The sequence below is a fragment of the Esox lucius genome, chromosome 5 (assembly GCF_011004845.1).
Source record: "Esox lucius isolate fEsoLuc1 chromosome 5, fEsoLuc1.pri, whole genome shotgun sequence".
Lineage (NCBI taxonomy): Eukaryota > Metazoa > Chordata > Actinopteri > Esociformes > Esocidae > Esox > Esox lucius.
Window position 1 is genome coordinate 586,871 of NC_047573.1, and position 15,056 is coordinate 601,926.

Genomic DNA, 15,056 nt, shown 5'->3' on the forward strand with positions numbered 1-15,056 from the left:
GTCTTTATTGGGTGAACTACAGTATTCATCCCACCCACACAGTGTCTTTACTGGGTGAACTACAGTATTCATTCCACCCACACAGTGTCTTTATTGGGTGAACTACAGTATTCATCCCACCCACACAGTGTCTTTACTGGGTGAACTACAGTATTCATTCCACCCACACAGTGTCTTTACTGGGTGAACTACAGTATTCATCCCACCCACACAGTGTCTTTATTGGGTGAACTACAGTATTCATCCCACCCACACAGTGTCTTTACTGGGTGAACTACAGTATTCATTCCACCCACACAGTGTCTTTACTGGGTGAGCTACAGTATTCATCCCACCCACACAGTGTCTTTATTGGGTGAACTACAGTATTCAGTGTCTTTACTGACACTATTCATTCAGACTGAAGTAGTCATTCCTCCCTAATGTCCTCCCTCCCAACCTGTCCTCTCTGTGACAACCGGTCTTTAGCCATGACATAATGACTTGCTCTTTCAGCCTTGAAAGGTTGAAATCAACATTGAGAAGGTGCTCCAGATTCTGTACGCTTTATTCACTCTGCCTGTCTGGCCTTGCCATGAGGTCTCCCTACCTCTTTATTTACTCCCCTTGTCTGGCCTTGCCAGGAGGTCTCCCTACCTCTTTATTTACTCCGCTTGTCTGGCCTTGCCAGGAGGTCTCTCTACCTCTTTATTCACTCCACCTGTCCGTCCTTGCCAGGAGGTCTCTCTACCTTTTTATTCACTCTGTGTGTCTGGCCTTGCCAGGAGGTCTCTCTACCTCTTTATTCACTCCGCCTGTCTGGCCTTGCCAGGAGTTCTCTCTACCTCTTTATTCACTCCACCTGTCTGGCCTTGCCAGGAGGTCTCTGTACCTCTTTATTCACTCCGCCTGTCTGGCCTTGCCAGGAGGTCTCTGTACCTCTTTATTCACTCCGCCTCTTACTGCGGCAGCTGAGGTCAGTGTTGGATCAGGTTCCACAGGCCGGTTCCACCTCAGGTTCCACATCCCATCAGAGTAATGGGGAGTGGCACCATGGCTGGAGGGGCAGAGTTAATTTGGTTAATGACTGTCTATTAGAGAAGTAATTAACTGGCAGACTTTTTAACTATTCAGCTTTCTACACCTTCCTCTCCTGGCCTGTCCTGAGGGGAACAGTATGTCATGGAATTTCACATAGATATTGATAGATTAATAACACAAAGACACCTTAATTTACCAAGTATAGCTGAGTCATTTAATAAGTTTTAACATGCTGCATGGAGAGGAATCTCTCCCGAATGACCTGATCCCTCCTGCTTATATAGAATCTATAATTGTAATCTCAACCTATGGAAGTTAAGACAATTACTCTACCATTGTATTAGTTCCTGAGGCCCAAGTACGGGCTTTAGACAACGAGGCACAGAATCTTGCCAGACAGGTTAAGTGGTACACCACAGGAGGTACAGGAGGTAACAGAAGGTCAGGATGAATATCTTTTGGGTATAAAGTGGGGAGCAGGTACAGGAAGGGAGTCGCAGAGTTACATGACAATGGGGACAGTAGAAACAATGGACCTCTAACACCTTGGCCTGATTGTCGCATTATTCAGGAGAGGCTTCTATGCTAGAAATATTACATATAGAAAGGATACTAATTGACAGGCTAGATAAGTACAATTTCTCCCACAAGTATCAGTGGCCATCTTTCTGTCACAGCTTTTTCTAAAGCACTTCAATGACAGCCCTGTCTATTACCAACTCAACCTAGCCTAGTACCAGCCCAGCCTAGTATCAGCCAAGCCCTGCGTAGTACCAGCGCAGCCTAGTACCAGCCAAGCCCAGCCTTGTACCAGCCCAGCCTAGTATAAGCCAAGTCCTGCCAAGTACCAGCACAGCCTAGATACCGCCTAGCCCAGTACCAGACCAGCCTAGTATCAGCCAAGTCCTGCCTAGTACCAGCACAGCCTAGTTACCGCCTAGCCCAGTACCAGCCCAGCCTAGTACCCGCCTAGCCCAGTACCAGCCCAGCACCCGCCTAGCCCAGTACCAGTCCAGCCCAGCTTAGTCGTAGCCCAGCTTAGTACCAGCCTAGCCAATTCCCAGCCTAGTATCAGCCAAGCCCGGCCTAGTACCAGATCAGCCTATTACCAGCCCAGTCTAGTATCATCCAAGCCAGCCTAGTACCAGCCCAGCCCAACCTAGTACCCACCTAGCCCAGTACCAGCCTAGTACCCGCCTAGCCCAGTACCAGTCCATCCCAGCATAGTACTAGCCCAGCCCAGCTTAGTACCAGCCCAGCGTAGTATCACCCATGCCCAGCCTAGTACCAGCCCAGCCTAGTTCCAGGCCAGTGTAGTACCAGATCAGCCTAGTTTCACCCAAGCCCAGCTTAGTACCAGCCCAGCCTAGTATCAGCCAAGCCCAGCCTAGTACCCCTCCTAGCCCCGTACCAGTCCAGCCCAGCTTAATACCAGCCCAGCCTAGCCCAGTACCAGCCCAGCTTAGTACCAGCCCAGCTTAGTACCAGTCCAGCCCAGCTTAGTACCAGCCCAGTTCATTCCAGTACCAGCCCAGCCTAGCAGTCCAGTTCCAGCCCAGTATCAGCCCAGTTCCAGCCCAGTTCCAGTCCAGTCCCAGTCATCTCCAGATCAGTTAGCTCTAATAGACCAGAGATTTCAGGCTCTATTCAGGAAGATGGGTTCATAGAGTAATAACTATGAAGCATTCATTTGGAACAACAGCTCTTTATACTTTTATCAAGCAGAACATGTGTGGGTGTATAAGCATGTCTTTTGGGGGATATTTCTGATGGCGGTGCGTTTGAGCTGGTCTGCAGGTATGGTCAGAATTCCACCTCAACACAGAGGAGAAAACCAGAACATACAGATTTTCGGGCATCTTCATGGTAATGTGTCATTCATAATGATAATATACACTCATCAGCCATGACATCACGACCACCTGCCTAATATTGTGTAGATCCCCCTTTTGATGCCAAAACAGCCCTGACCCATCAAGGCATGGACTCCACTAGACCTCTGAAGGTGTGCTGTGGCATCTGGCACCAAGACGTTAGCAGCAGATCCTTTAAGTCCTGTAAATTGCGAGATGGGGCCTCCATGGATCAGACCTGTTTGTCCAGCACCTCCCACAGATGCTTGATTGGATTGAGATGTAGGGAATTTGGAGGCCAAGTCAACACCTTGAATCTGTTGTTGTGTACCTCAAACAAATCTTGAACCATTTTTGCTTTGTGGCCACATTATTCTGCTGATAGAGGCCAATGCCATCAGCGAATACCGTTGCCATGAAAGGGTGCTCATGGTCTGCAACAATGTTTAGGTAGGTGGCACATGTCAAAGTAACATCCACATGAATGGCAGGACCCAAGGTTTCCCAGCAGAACATTGCCCAAAGCATCACACTGCCTCTGCCGGCTTTCCTCCTTCCCATAGTGCATCCTGGTGCCATGTGTTCTCCAGGTAAGCAATGCATACGCACCCAGGCATCCATGTGATGTAAAAGAAAACGTGATTCATCAGACCAGACCACCTTCTTCCATTGCTCCGTGGTCCAGTTCTGATGCTCACATGCCCATTGTAGGCACTTTCGGCAGTGGACAGGGGTCAGCATGGGCACCCTGACTGGTCTGTGGCTACACAGCCCCATAAACAACAAACTGCAATCTATCAGTACCAGCATTAACCGTTTCAGCAATTTGAGCTACAGTAGCTCGTCTGTTGGATCGGACCACACAGGCCAGCCTTCGCTCCCCACGTGCATCAATGAGCCTTGGCTGCCCATGACCCTGTCACCAGTTCACTACTTTTCCTTCCTTGGATCACTTTTTATAGGTGCCTTTTTCTTTCCCAAAAAAGTTGAAAAGGAAAGTTTTGAGTGAGGAACAGAAGCGTTCAATTTGCAGTGGTCTCTTAATTTTAACCCTTCTGTTCCTCACTCAAAACCTTCTTTTCGACTTTTTGGGAAAGTAAAGAAAAAGGTGCAGTGGTCTCATAATTCTGTAGCTGTATATCCCACCCACTGACAGGTGCCATGACAACGAGTTTATCAGTGTTATTCGCTTCACCTGTCAGTGGTCATAATGTTATAGAGTAAACATGCAGACATGAAGCAGAATTCCTTCTCAACCCGGAAGGCATTACCCAACTGGAAGGCATTACCCAACTGGAAGGCATTACCCAACTGGAAGGCATTACCCAACTGCAAGACATTACTATTTAGTCCCAAGTTGACTTTCCATTGAACCATAAAATGTTGTGGTCCCTGTTCTCCAGGGGCTGTTCGGAGCTCTACCGTATCCCCATGGTGGAGTATAAGGTGGACAGCGAGGGAACACCCTGCGAGTACAAGACCCCCTTCAGAAGAAACACTACCTGGCACCGTGTTCCCACGCCAGCAGGCCAGCCCCCTCCCAACCCCACCCCCCCTGGACGCAGCTCCCCGAGCCAGGGACACCCTGACAGAGTGGGACAGCAGGTCCTCCAGCAGGGGCAGCTGGCAATCCCACGATCCACCTCCTTTGACAGGAAGCTTCCAGATGGATCCAGGTAATGAACCACTGAGCATGGACAAACTGACCCTGACCTTGACCCTAACCTTAACCCTAACCTACACCCTACCCTTGACCCTAACCTTAACCCTTAGAATCTCTCCCTTTCTTTTTCATCCCTTTTTTTGTCTCACTCCCTGTCTTTCCTTCTCTCGTTCTCTCCCTCTTTCTATATCTCTCCCTGTCTTTCCTTCTCGCGTTCTCTCCCTCTTTCTATATCTCTCCCTGTCTTTCCTTCTCTCGTTCTCTCCCTCTTTCTATATCTCTCCCTGTCTTTCCTTCTCTCGTTCTCTCCCTCTTTCTCTCCCTCTCACTGTCTTTCTCGCACTCCTCCACCTTTCAATGTCTCTATTTCTCTCACTTTCTCTGATTCATTTGAATGATCTAGTTGGTGTCTGCATGCAGACATGGTTTAACCAGAGAGCTGTCTGGATTGTGATGTTTTATAAGGGACTTTAGATATGTAATGTGCCTTTATAATGCTATTTTAAGGAACTGGCTGTCCCCTTCACACTAAACTCTTCCACTATTTACAGCCACTAGACACTGACCATTTTACACACTAAATATTAGACACCACACACACACACACACAGACAGACAGAGACACACTACTGTAATGATAGTCTGGTAGGTGGTGTCTATTACAGTAGTGTAGTGACAGTCTGGTAGATGGTGTCTATTACAGTAGTGTAGTGACAGTCTGGTAGATGGTGTCTATTACAATAGAGTAGTGACAGTCTGGTACAGTAGATTGGGTCTATTACAGTAGAGTAGTGACAGTCTGGTAGATGGTGTCTATTACAGTAGTGTAGTGACAGTCTGGTAGATGGTGTCTATTACAGTAGTGTAGTGACAGTCTGGTACAGTAGATTGGGTCTATTACAGTAGAGTAGTGACAGTCTGGTAGATGGTGTCTATTACAGTAGTGTAGTGACAGTCTGGTAGATGGTGTCTATTACAGTAGTGTAGTGACAGTCTGGTACAGTAGATTGGGTCTATTACAGTAGAGTAGTGACAGTCTGGTAGATGGTGTCTATTACAGTAGTGTAGTGACAGTCTGGTAGATGGTGTCTATTACAGTAGTGTAGTGACAGTCTGGTAGATGGTGTCTCTTACAGTAGTGTAGTGACAGTCTGGTAGATGGTGTCTATTACAGTAGTGTAGTGACAGTCTGGTAGATGGTGTCTATTACAGTAGTGTAGTGACAGTCTGGTAGATGGTGTCTATTACAGTAGTGTAGTGACAGTCTGGTAGATGGTGTCTATTACAGTAGTGTAGTGACAGTCTGGTAGATGGTGTCTATTACAGTCAGTAACCAATGTGGAGATAATTCTGTAGATATTTCTGTTTTGCTGCATTTAAATCCAATTATCCGTAGCGGAATCATCCCTCCCTCCACAGTCATTTGTGTGTAACGAAACCTCCTGTGGTGACAATAACCTTTCCTTTGAGTCTTATTGCCATGCAGTAATGCCCTAATGTGATTTAGTGAGACAATGCTCAGCTCATCTTTGCTAATTATACATGAAACCAGGAGGGAACACCCCCCAACATCCTCTACTCCTTTCCTCTGCTATTACTCATCCCTGTCCTCCCCTCTCCAATCAACTCCACCCCTTTCCTGTCCCTTTCTGTAGTGACGATATGGTAGTTACTATCCACTAGAAGAGTGACAGTATGGTAGATACTATCTACTAGAAGAGTGACAGTATGGTAGATACTATCCACTAGTGTAGTGACGGTATGGTAGATACTATCTACTGGAAGAGTGACGGTATGGTAGATACTATCTACTAGAAGAGTGACGGTATGGTAGATACTATCTACTAGAAGAGTGACAGTATGGTAGATACTATCCACTAGAAGAGTGACAGTATGGTAGATACTATCTACTAGAAGAGTGACAGTATGGTAGATACTATCCACTGGAAGAGTGACAGTATGGTAGATACTATCCACTAGAAGAGTGACAGTATGGTAGATACTATCTACTAGAAGAGTGACAGTATGGTAGATACTATCCACTGGAAGAGTGACAATATGGTAGATACTATCCACTGGAAGAGTGACAGTATGGTAGATACTATCTACGAGAAGAGTGACAGTATGGTCGATACTATCCACTGGAAGAGTGACAATATGGTAGATACTATCCACTGGAAGAGTGACAGTATGGTAGATACTATCTACTAGAAGAGTGACAGTATGGTAGATACTATCTACTAGAAGAGTGACAGTATGGTAGATACTATCTACTAGAAGAGTGACAGTATGGTAGTTACTATCTACTAGAAGAGTGACAGTATGGTAGATACTATCCACTAGAAGAATGACAGTATGGTAGATACTATCTACTAGAAGAGTGACAGTATGGTAGATACTATCTACTAGAAGAGTGACATTATGGTAGATACTATCTACTAGAAGAGTGACAGTATGGTAGATACTATCTACTAGAAGAGTGACAATATGGTAGATTCTATCTACTAGAAGAGTGACAGTATGGTAGATACTATCTACTAGAAGAGTGACAGTATGGTAGATACTATCTACTAGAAGAGTGACAGTATGGTAGATACTATCTACTAGAAGAGTGACAGTATGGTAGATACTATCTACTAGAAGAGTGACAGTATGGTAGATACTATCTACTAGAAGAGTGACAGTATGGTAGTTACTATACACTAGAAGAGTGACAGTATGGTAGATACTATCCACTAGAAGAATGACAGTATGGTAGATACTATCTACTAGAAGAGTGACAGTATGGTAGATACTATCTACTAGAAGAGTGACATTATGGTAGATACTATCTACTAGAAGAGTGACAGTATGGTAGATACTATCTACTAGAAGAGTGACAATATGGTAGATTCTATCTACTAGAAGAGTGACAGTATGGTAGATACTATCTACTAGAAGAGTGACAGTATGGTAGATACTATCTACTAGAAGAGTGACAGTATGGTAGTTACTATCCACTAGAAGAGTGACAGTATGGTAGATACTACCTACTAGAAGAGTGACAGTATGGTAGTTACTATCCACTAGAAGAGTGACAGTATGGTAGATACTATCTACTAGAAGAGTGACAGTATGGTAGTTACTATCCACTAGAAGAATGACAGTATGGTAGATACTATCTACTAGAAGAGTGACAGTATGGTAGATACTATCTACTAGAAGAATGACAGTATGGTAGATACTATCTACTAGAAGAGTGACAGTATGGTATATACTATCCACTGGAAGAGTGACAGTATGGTAGATACTATCCACTGGAAGAGTGACAGTATGGTAGATACTATCTACTAGTGTAGTGACGGTATTAAGGATTGACAGTAATAACAGTTACTTAGAGTTATTGGCCCTCATTTATCAAAAGTGCGTACACCAAATTTCCAGCGTACACCTGGCGTACACCCAAATCCACGGTGACTTTGAGATTTATCAATATGTACGTTGGCGGCACTCTCAAATCCTACGCCAGCTCAGGAGGTGGTGTACGCACGTTTTGAGTTAGTGCGGAAATGCGCAGAAAAAAAAATCCTTACGCACTGACAAACTAAAAGATATGATATATTATGACCCACTGTAAAAAAACAACAACATAATAATTACAAACTTCAGTGTTTATTTTTGTGCAACATGGACTTCAATGTTTAATTTGTGTGACTTTATCAAAGCATTTGATTTGTATGTATTCCTTCAGATGCGAGCCTGTGCGCTTTACATGACGTTTCAGGGTTATAGGTCCGGCAGTTGCTGGTTTCTGTAATAAAAGGCTTTTAATGACCAAAATATAATTCAGACTGACAAAATAATAAAAATGACATTCTTCTTCTTTTAAATTATAATAACAGAAATAATAATAATAACGACATTCTTCTTCTAAATAACAATAAACGTCATTAATGATTAATATCATAAAATAATAAGACGAATATTACAAATTGTCATGCAATTATTAATGTGAATGAATGGTACTCCACATCACATCATCATCTTTTATTCCGCTTTTTAAACTGCCAAATAAAACATTTTATTTCTTTCTACCTCCCTGGTGATTGTCTCAATCTCCACGTCAGAGAAGTTTCTCTTTTTTGCCATCTTCCGTGTGTCCATGGCGTAAAATGAGGGCGTGGGGGAAGCGGAGACTTGAATATATAGGAGCGTGTAATTCTAATGACGATCGATTTCAGCCGCGGCATTTATCAAGGGCAGGTATTGCGTACACCTGGATTTTAAAGGTACGCACAGCTTCATAAATCAAGCGGTGAGAGGAGTGTAAGCAAAATCTTACGCCAACATATACGCCCGTTTCTACGCAAGAATGATAAATGAGGGCCATTGTGTTTTAATGTCTTTCTGTCTCATGATTTTACATAAGATCTGTACTGTCTGTCTATCTGTCTGATGATTTTACATAAGAGCTTTACCATCTGTCTATCTGTCTGATGATTTTACATAAGTGGTGTGCTGGATTGCTGTACGAAGTGGGGCAGTGAGGATGAAGCCCTTTGGCTCTTGACTTGAGCTCACTTCTGGTCTATAAATGCCTCTACCTGTATCACATTTCCGGTTTCAACTATTAGCCTCCCTAGAGTAAAAATATTTTACAGTGCCTTTAAGAAGCATTCAGACTATTGTGTTATAGACTTCATAGAATATTATTACCTGAAATATCACTTCTACATAGGTATTCAGACTCTTTGATTTGTACAATGTAGAAGCTCATTTGAGTCATGTGGATGCTGGATCAGGTTTTCTTTAGTTTCTATGTATTTTGCTCTGTTCATCCTCCCTTCAGTCCTGACCAGTCTCCCTGTCCCTGCCATTGAGAATCAACCCCATAGCATGATGCTCCCACCACCATGCTTCAGTGTTGGGATGGTATTAGCCCGGTGATCAATGACACGTTGTTTTCACTAGACATAGCATTTGGGATTCAGGCCTAATAGTTATATTTTGATCAGAATAGATATTTTTTTCTCATGCTCTCAGAGACCTTAAATGTAATATGCATTTTACTCAGAGGTGGCTTCAGTCTAGCCACTCTCCCATAAAGGTCTGATTCATTGAGTGCTGCATGTCCTACTGGCAGGTTCTCTCCGACACTGCAGAGAAAATCTGAAGCTGTGTTAGTGGCTGTTGGGTCCTTGGTCACCTCCCTTCTTGCCTGGTTACTTAGTTTCCCCATATAGCCAGCTCTAGGAAGAGTGTTGGGTCCCAACCTCTTCCATTTCTTAATGATGAAGCCCATTATGCACCTGGGAACTTATAGTGCTTCCTCAGAAATTTCTCGGAGGTCTACGGAGTGTTACTCAGACTTAATTGCTTGGATTTTACTCTGACATACCCTTGTGGGACCTTATATAAACAGGCACGTGGCCTTCTAAATCGTGTCCAATCAATTGAATTTGTCACAAATAGACTAAGTTCTAGTGACATCTCAAGGATGAGGAAAGGACACAGGATGCATCTGAGCCCAATTTGGAGTGTCATGGCAAAGAGTTTGAATACTAATGTCCATGAGATATTTTCAATAAATGTGCAGAAGTGTAAAAATATCTTCTTTTTTTATTATGGTTTATTGTGTGTGGATTGATTGCAAAACGTACATATTTAATCAATAAATTAAACTTATCACCAGCAGCAAAGTGAGGCACTGTATGTGCTATTGAAATGTATTTACCAATGATACTGATTAATTATGCACATTAATTTTGATTTATACTGTGTATGTTACAGGGTTGATTGTGACCCTCAGTTGACCTTGTGTAATAAAGGAGACCAACACTACCGAAGTTCCCCTAGCAACCAGTCATCATCCAGTGACCCTGGACCCTGCAGCAGCGGAGCCTGGACCCAGCAGCCTGGATACGAAGGGTAATAAAAGGCTTCCTCCAAAATCACTCTTGTAATGTAAACCCAGCATGTTGGGGGGGCAGAAGTCTCTGTAACCTGTTGCAGCTGCACCTCGTTACTTAGTGTTCTGGACCATGTTACATAATGTTAATATGTGGTGTTCTGGGCCCCGTTACGTGGTTCTTCTGGACGCAGGTACGTGGTTGTTCTGGATGCCGTAACGTGTTTGTTCTGGACCCAGTTACGTGGTTGTTCTGGACCCAGTTACATAGTTGTTTTGGACCCTGTTTTCTGGGTGTTGTTGGCACCTAGTCAGGGGGGATCGGCCAGTCAGAGATGGATTGCTCAGTGCTAGCCCCTCCTTATCATTGATCAACCCACCCTAACCTGTCTTCTCTTTCTGGTTGCCAGGTGTGCATCTCCGGGCCTCCAGGAGCGTTCAGGGGATCTGCAGGGAGCAGAGTGTGATGTCCTCAGAGAACCCACCCTGGAGCGGACACGGTCGGTTGAGGCCAAGTGGCACATCCCTTCAACAAAGATCCTCAACTCCTTGAAGCAGAGAGAGGGCTGCAGGGAGTCACCTAGCAAGCTGAACAGGCCTGTAAGTGACACAATCTAGATTTGGGCTAGGGGGCATGTTCTGGGGGTATGGGGTGTGGCTATGGGTTAAGGGGCGTGTGCTGGGGCTTTGGGTTAGGGGGCGTGTGCTGGGGCTATGGGGTGTGGGTATGGGCTAGGGGGCATGTGCTGGGGCTATGGGGTGTGGGTATGGTTTAGGGGGCATGTGCTGGGGCTATGGGGTGTGGGTATGGGCTAGGGGGCATGTGCTGGGGCTATGGGGTGTGGGTATGGGCTAGGGGGCGTGTGCTGGGGCTATGGGGTGTGGGTATGGGCTAGGGGGCATGTGCTGGGGCTATGGGGTGTGGGTATGGTTTAGGGGGCATGTGCTGGGGCTATGGGGTGTGGGTATGGGCTAGGGGGCATGTGCTGGGGCTATGGGGTGTGGGTATGGTTTACGGGGCATGTGCTGGGGCTAAGGTGACCCTAACACTAGTCACACACAGAGAGAAGGGAGAAACTGGGAGAGAGGAGAGAGGGCAGAGACAGATGATAAAATGTTTGTTAATATTGTTAATATTTTGTTGAAACATTGTGATTATACTTTGGTCATATGTGCGCTTGTGTGTCACGTTGAATTGAGAGAGAAAGAGAAAAACATTTCTTTACATTCATATATTTAACATATAAGTCCCTTCATAAGGATATATTGCACACAGGTTTTATAAAGGCATATTGCATTTTATATATCATAGGCTACAGACAGTGTTGAGAACATACAAATAGTTATAAATGGGAATGACAGGGGAATATAAATACATAAATATGAGTTGTTTGTGCTCAGGTGCCTCCTTCCTCATGCCAACGGGTCACATATCTCTCTGCTGACAGCGATCTATTTCGCTTAACACATGGAAGCAGTGTTTGATTTGATTTCACACTCTTTTTGGGTTTATATGATTTCAAAGGAATATGTAGTATATTGTTATACATCTGGCAGGAGGTTAAGAAGTGCAGCTGGGTTTGCACCCCTACATTTTTGGGTTCACATAGTTTGTCTTCTCTTGACAGCCAGGTCTGTCATTGGCAGACTCTCTAGACAACAAGACCTGAGTCTTTGAGACAAGATTGTTTTCGTAATTTTGGGTTTGTCATAGTAGTCAGGTATTCAGCCACTGCATACATGCTCCTTGCTTTCTGTGGGGTCTGTTTATTTGGGTCTGTGTTGCCTCTGTTATGTTGGTTTCAACTGAGTTGTCCTGGGTCTCTGGGTGCTCTGTTTGTTTGGTTCTAATCAAGCTGTCCTGGGTCTCTGTGGGTGTGTTAGTTTGGTTCTAACCAAGTTGTCCTAGGTCTTGGGGGACTCTGTTCTGTTTGGTTCTAACCAAGTTTTTCTGGGTCTCGAGGGGCTTTGTTCAGTTGGTTCCAACCATGTCTTCTTGGAGCTCTGGGGACTCTGGTTGGTTCTAATCGTGTCTTCCTGGGGTTCTGGGGACTCTGGTTGGTTCTAACCGAGTTGTCCTTGGGCTCTGTGAGTCTGTTTGTGTTCATGAAAACTGAGACCCAAACCAGCTGACATATGAGGCTCTGTATCTTCATCTCTCTGTAGAAGAGAGCTTTGTTATGGAAGTATTCATTTTCTTGGTATTGTCCTAATTTTTCTATTTGTTAATTATTTGGGTTTTGCATTGTACTTAGTGGATACTTTTGCTAAATTCTGAGTGCAGCCTCAACTCTAGCCAATTCTTGGTCCAGCACCAGCTAATCTGCAAACCATAGACATTTGATTTACAAGACCAGTATGGTTAGGCCGGATACAGCAGAATGTTCCTTTGATCTTGCCAATTCATTCATTTAAATGTATAAATGCACCCGTCTCACTCCCCGACCCTGAGGGAAGACATCCCTGTCTCACCCCCCGACCCTGAGGGAAGACATCCCTGTCTCACCCCCCGACCCTGAGGGAAGACATCCCTGTCTCACCCCCCGACCCTGAGGGAAGACATCGCTGTCTTACCCCCCCACCCTGAGGGAAGACATCCCTGTCTCACCCCCCGACCCTGAGGGAAGACATCCCTGTCTCATCCCCCGACCCTGAGGGAAGACATCCCTGTCTCACCCCCCGACCCTGAGGGAAGACATCCCTGTCTTACCCCCCCACCCTGAGGGAAGACATCCCTGTCTCACCCCCCGACCCTGAGGGAAGACATCCCTGTCTCATCCCCCGACCCTGAGGGAAGACATCCCTGTCTCACCCCCCGGCCCTGAGGGAAGACATCCCTGTCTCACCCCCCGACCCTGAGGGAAGACATCGCTGTCTTACCCCCCGACCCTGAGGGAAGACATCCCTGTCTCACCCCCCAGCCCTGAGGGAAGACATCGCTGTCTTACCCCCCGACCCTGAGGGAAGACATCCCTGTCTCACCCCCCGACCCTGAGGGAAGACATCCCTGTCTCACCCCCCGGCCCTGAGGAAAGACATCCCTGTCTCACCCCCCGGCCCTGAGGAAAGACATCCCTGTCTCACCCCCCGGCCCTGATGGCTGATATCTTTCCGCTTGTTTTTACTGCAGTGCACTCCATTCATTTACAGCAGACCCTCATGCCAAATTAAATCAAATGTTGGACCGTGTAAACGGAGCCGGCCAAGAAGAGCGAATGTCACTCACTCACTCACTCACTCACTGACTGACTGACTGAACCTTGTTAAATAGCGTAGTGGTTAGAGAAGCGGCCCTGTAAACTATAGGTCCCGAGTTTACCTTATTTTGTCGAGATAAAGACAGAGTAGGCACAAAGAAAAGAAAGCTTCAAGTAGCGCCAATTAACAATATCAAGCGGAGAAAACCCTGATTTGTTGTAAAGTATTATCTAAAATGTTGTTTCACCTGTTCTAAAGCCAATGTTCTTCTTAGTTATCATCACTGAATCACTTCATCTGTCTTCTTTGTAACTTTGTCTATATTTCATACTACGCAGTTGCTTGTTTTCCCTGATTCTGGTTATGTTCCTCCAGGCTGAAGGCTACCAGTAAAAGTAGGCGGTTCCAATTAGAGCAAGCTGATTGCCCATTTGTCGAAACAGTTCTCATCCTTTGACATTTGTAATGGTTCGCTCAGTGACCGGTTACGTTTTATACCCTGTTCCAGCACAATATTTATCAATTATACTTATTCTCTGTATATATGCACATTTCACAACCTTTTTTTTAATCAATATTTAACATTTTTATGATAATACCATATTTATGGGCGCTACATGTCCTAGAGTAACTGTCCTAGCATTGCTGGACTACTGAATCTAGACTAGTATAGCTGGACTAGGGTAGCTGGGCTAATGTATCTGGCCTAGGGTAACTGGGCTAGTGTAGCTGTCCTAGTATAGCTTGGCTAGTGTAGCTGGGCTAGTGTAGCTGTCCTAGTATAGCTTGGCTAGTGTAGCTGTCCTAGGGTAGCTGGGCTAGTGTAGCTGGACTGAGTAGCTGAGCAAGTGTAGCTGTCATAGAGTAGCTAGACTAGTGTAGCTGAGCTAATCTAGCTGGGCTAGTGTTTCTGGACTAATATAGCTGGGCTAGGGTTGCTGGGCTAATGTATCTGGGCTAGTGTAGCTGGGCTAGTGTAGCTGTCCTAGTATAGCTTGGCTCGTGTAGCTGAGCTAATCTAGCTGGGTTAGTGTTTCTGGACTAGTATAGCTGGGCTAGTGTAGCTGTCCTAGTATAGCTTGGCTAGTGTAGCTGAGCTAATCTAGCTGGGTTAGTGTTTCTGGACTAGTATAGCTGGGCTAGGGTAGCTGGACTAATGTAGCTGGGCTAGTGCAGCTAGGTTAGAGTAGCTGGGCTAGAAGAAGGGGCGCGAGCGTACCACATACTCTCTGTCAGATCTGGGCACCTTTAGCAGTGATGTATGAGGAAGGACAAGGTCATCCCGCCATGCTTGGTGGGTGGCTCCTTCCTTACACCTCCTTTCATCACAAACCTCCTTCTCACCCTTTCTGTCCTAGATACTTAATTTACAGGCTGACTGGCCTTTCCATTTGCACCCCTCTCACTTTCTGTCTCTCTCCATCTCTCCATTCCT

The 15,056-nt window shown here is 45.3% G+C and overlaps 1 protein-coding gene across 3 annotated transcripts in view; it reads left to right on the forward strand.

Annotated features, from left to right (window-relative positions):
• The window catches only part of LOC105007433 (signal-induced proliferation-associated 1-like protein 2), a 124,339-nt gene that overhangs the window by 77,770 nt on the left and 31,513 nt on the right, over positions 1–15,056 (forward strand). For all 3 annotated transcript variants that reach the window (XM_034292276.1, XM_020046840.3, XM_020046841.3), the window contains 3 exons: positions 4,277–4,549; positions 10,306–10,443; positions 10,834–11,023. In XM_034292276.1, the coding sequence (XP_034148167.1) occupies positions 4,277–4,549; positions 10,306–10,443; positions 10,834–11,023 (601 nt within the window). The remainder of the gene's footprint in view (positions 1–4,276; positions 4,550–10,305; positions 10,444–10,833; positions 11,024–15,056) is intronic.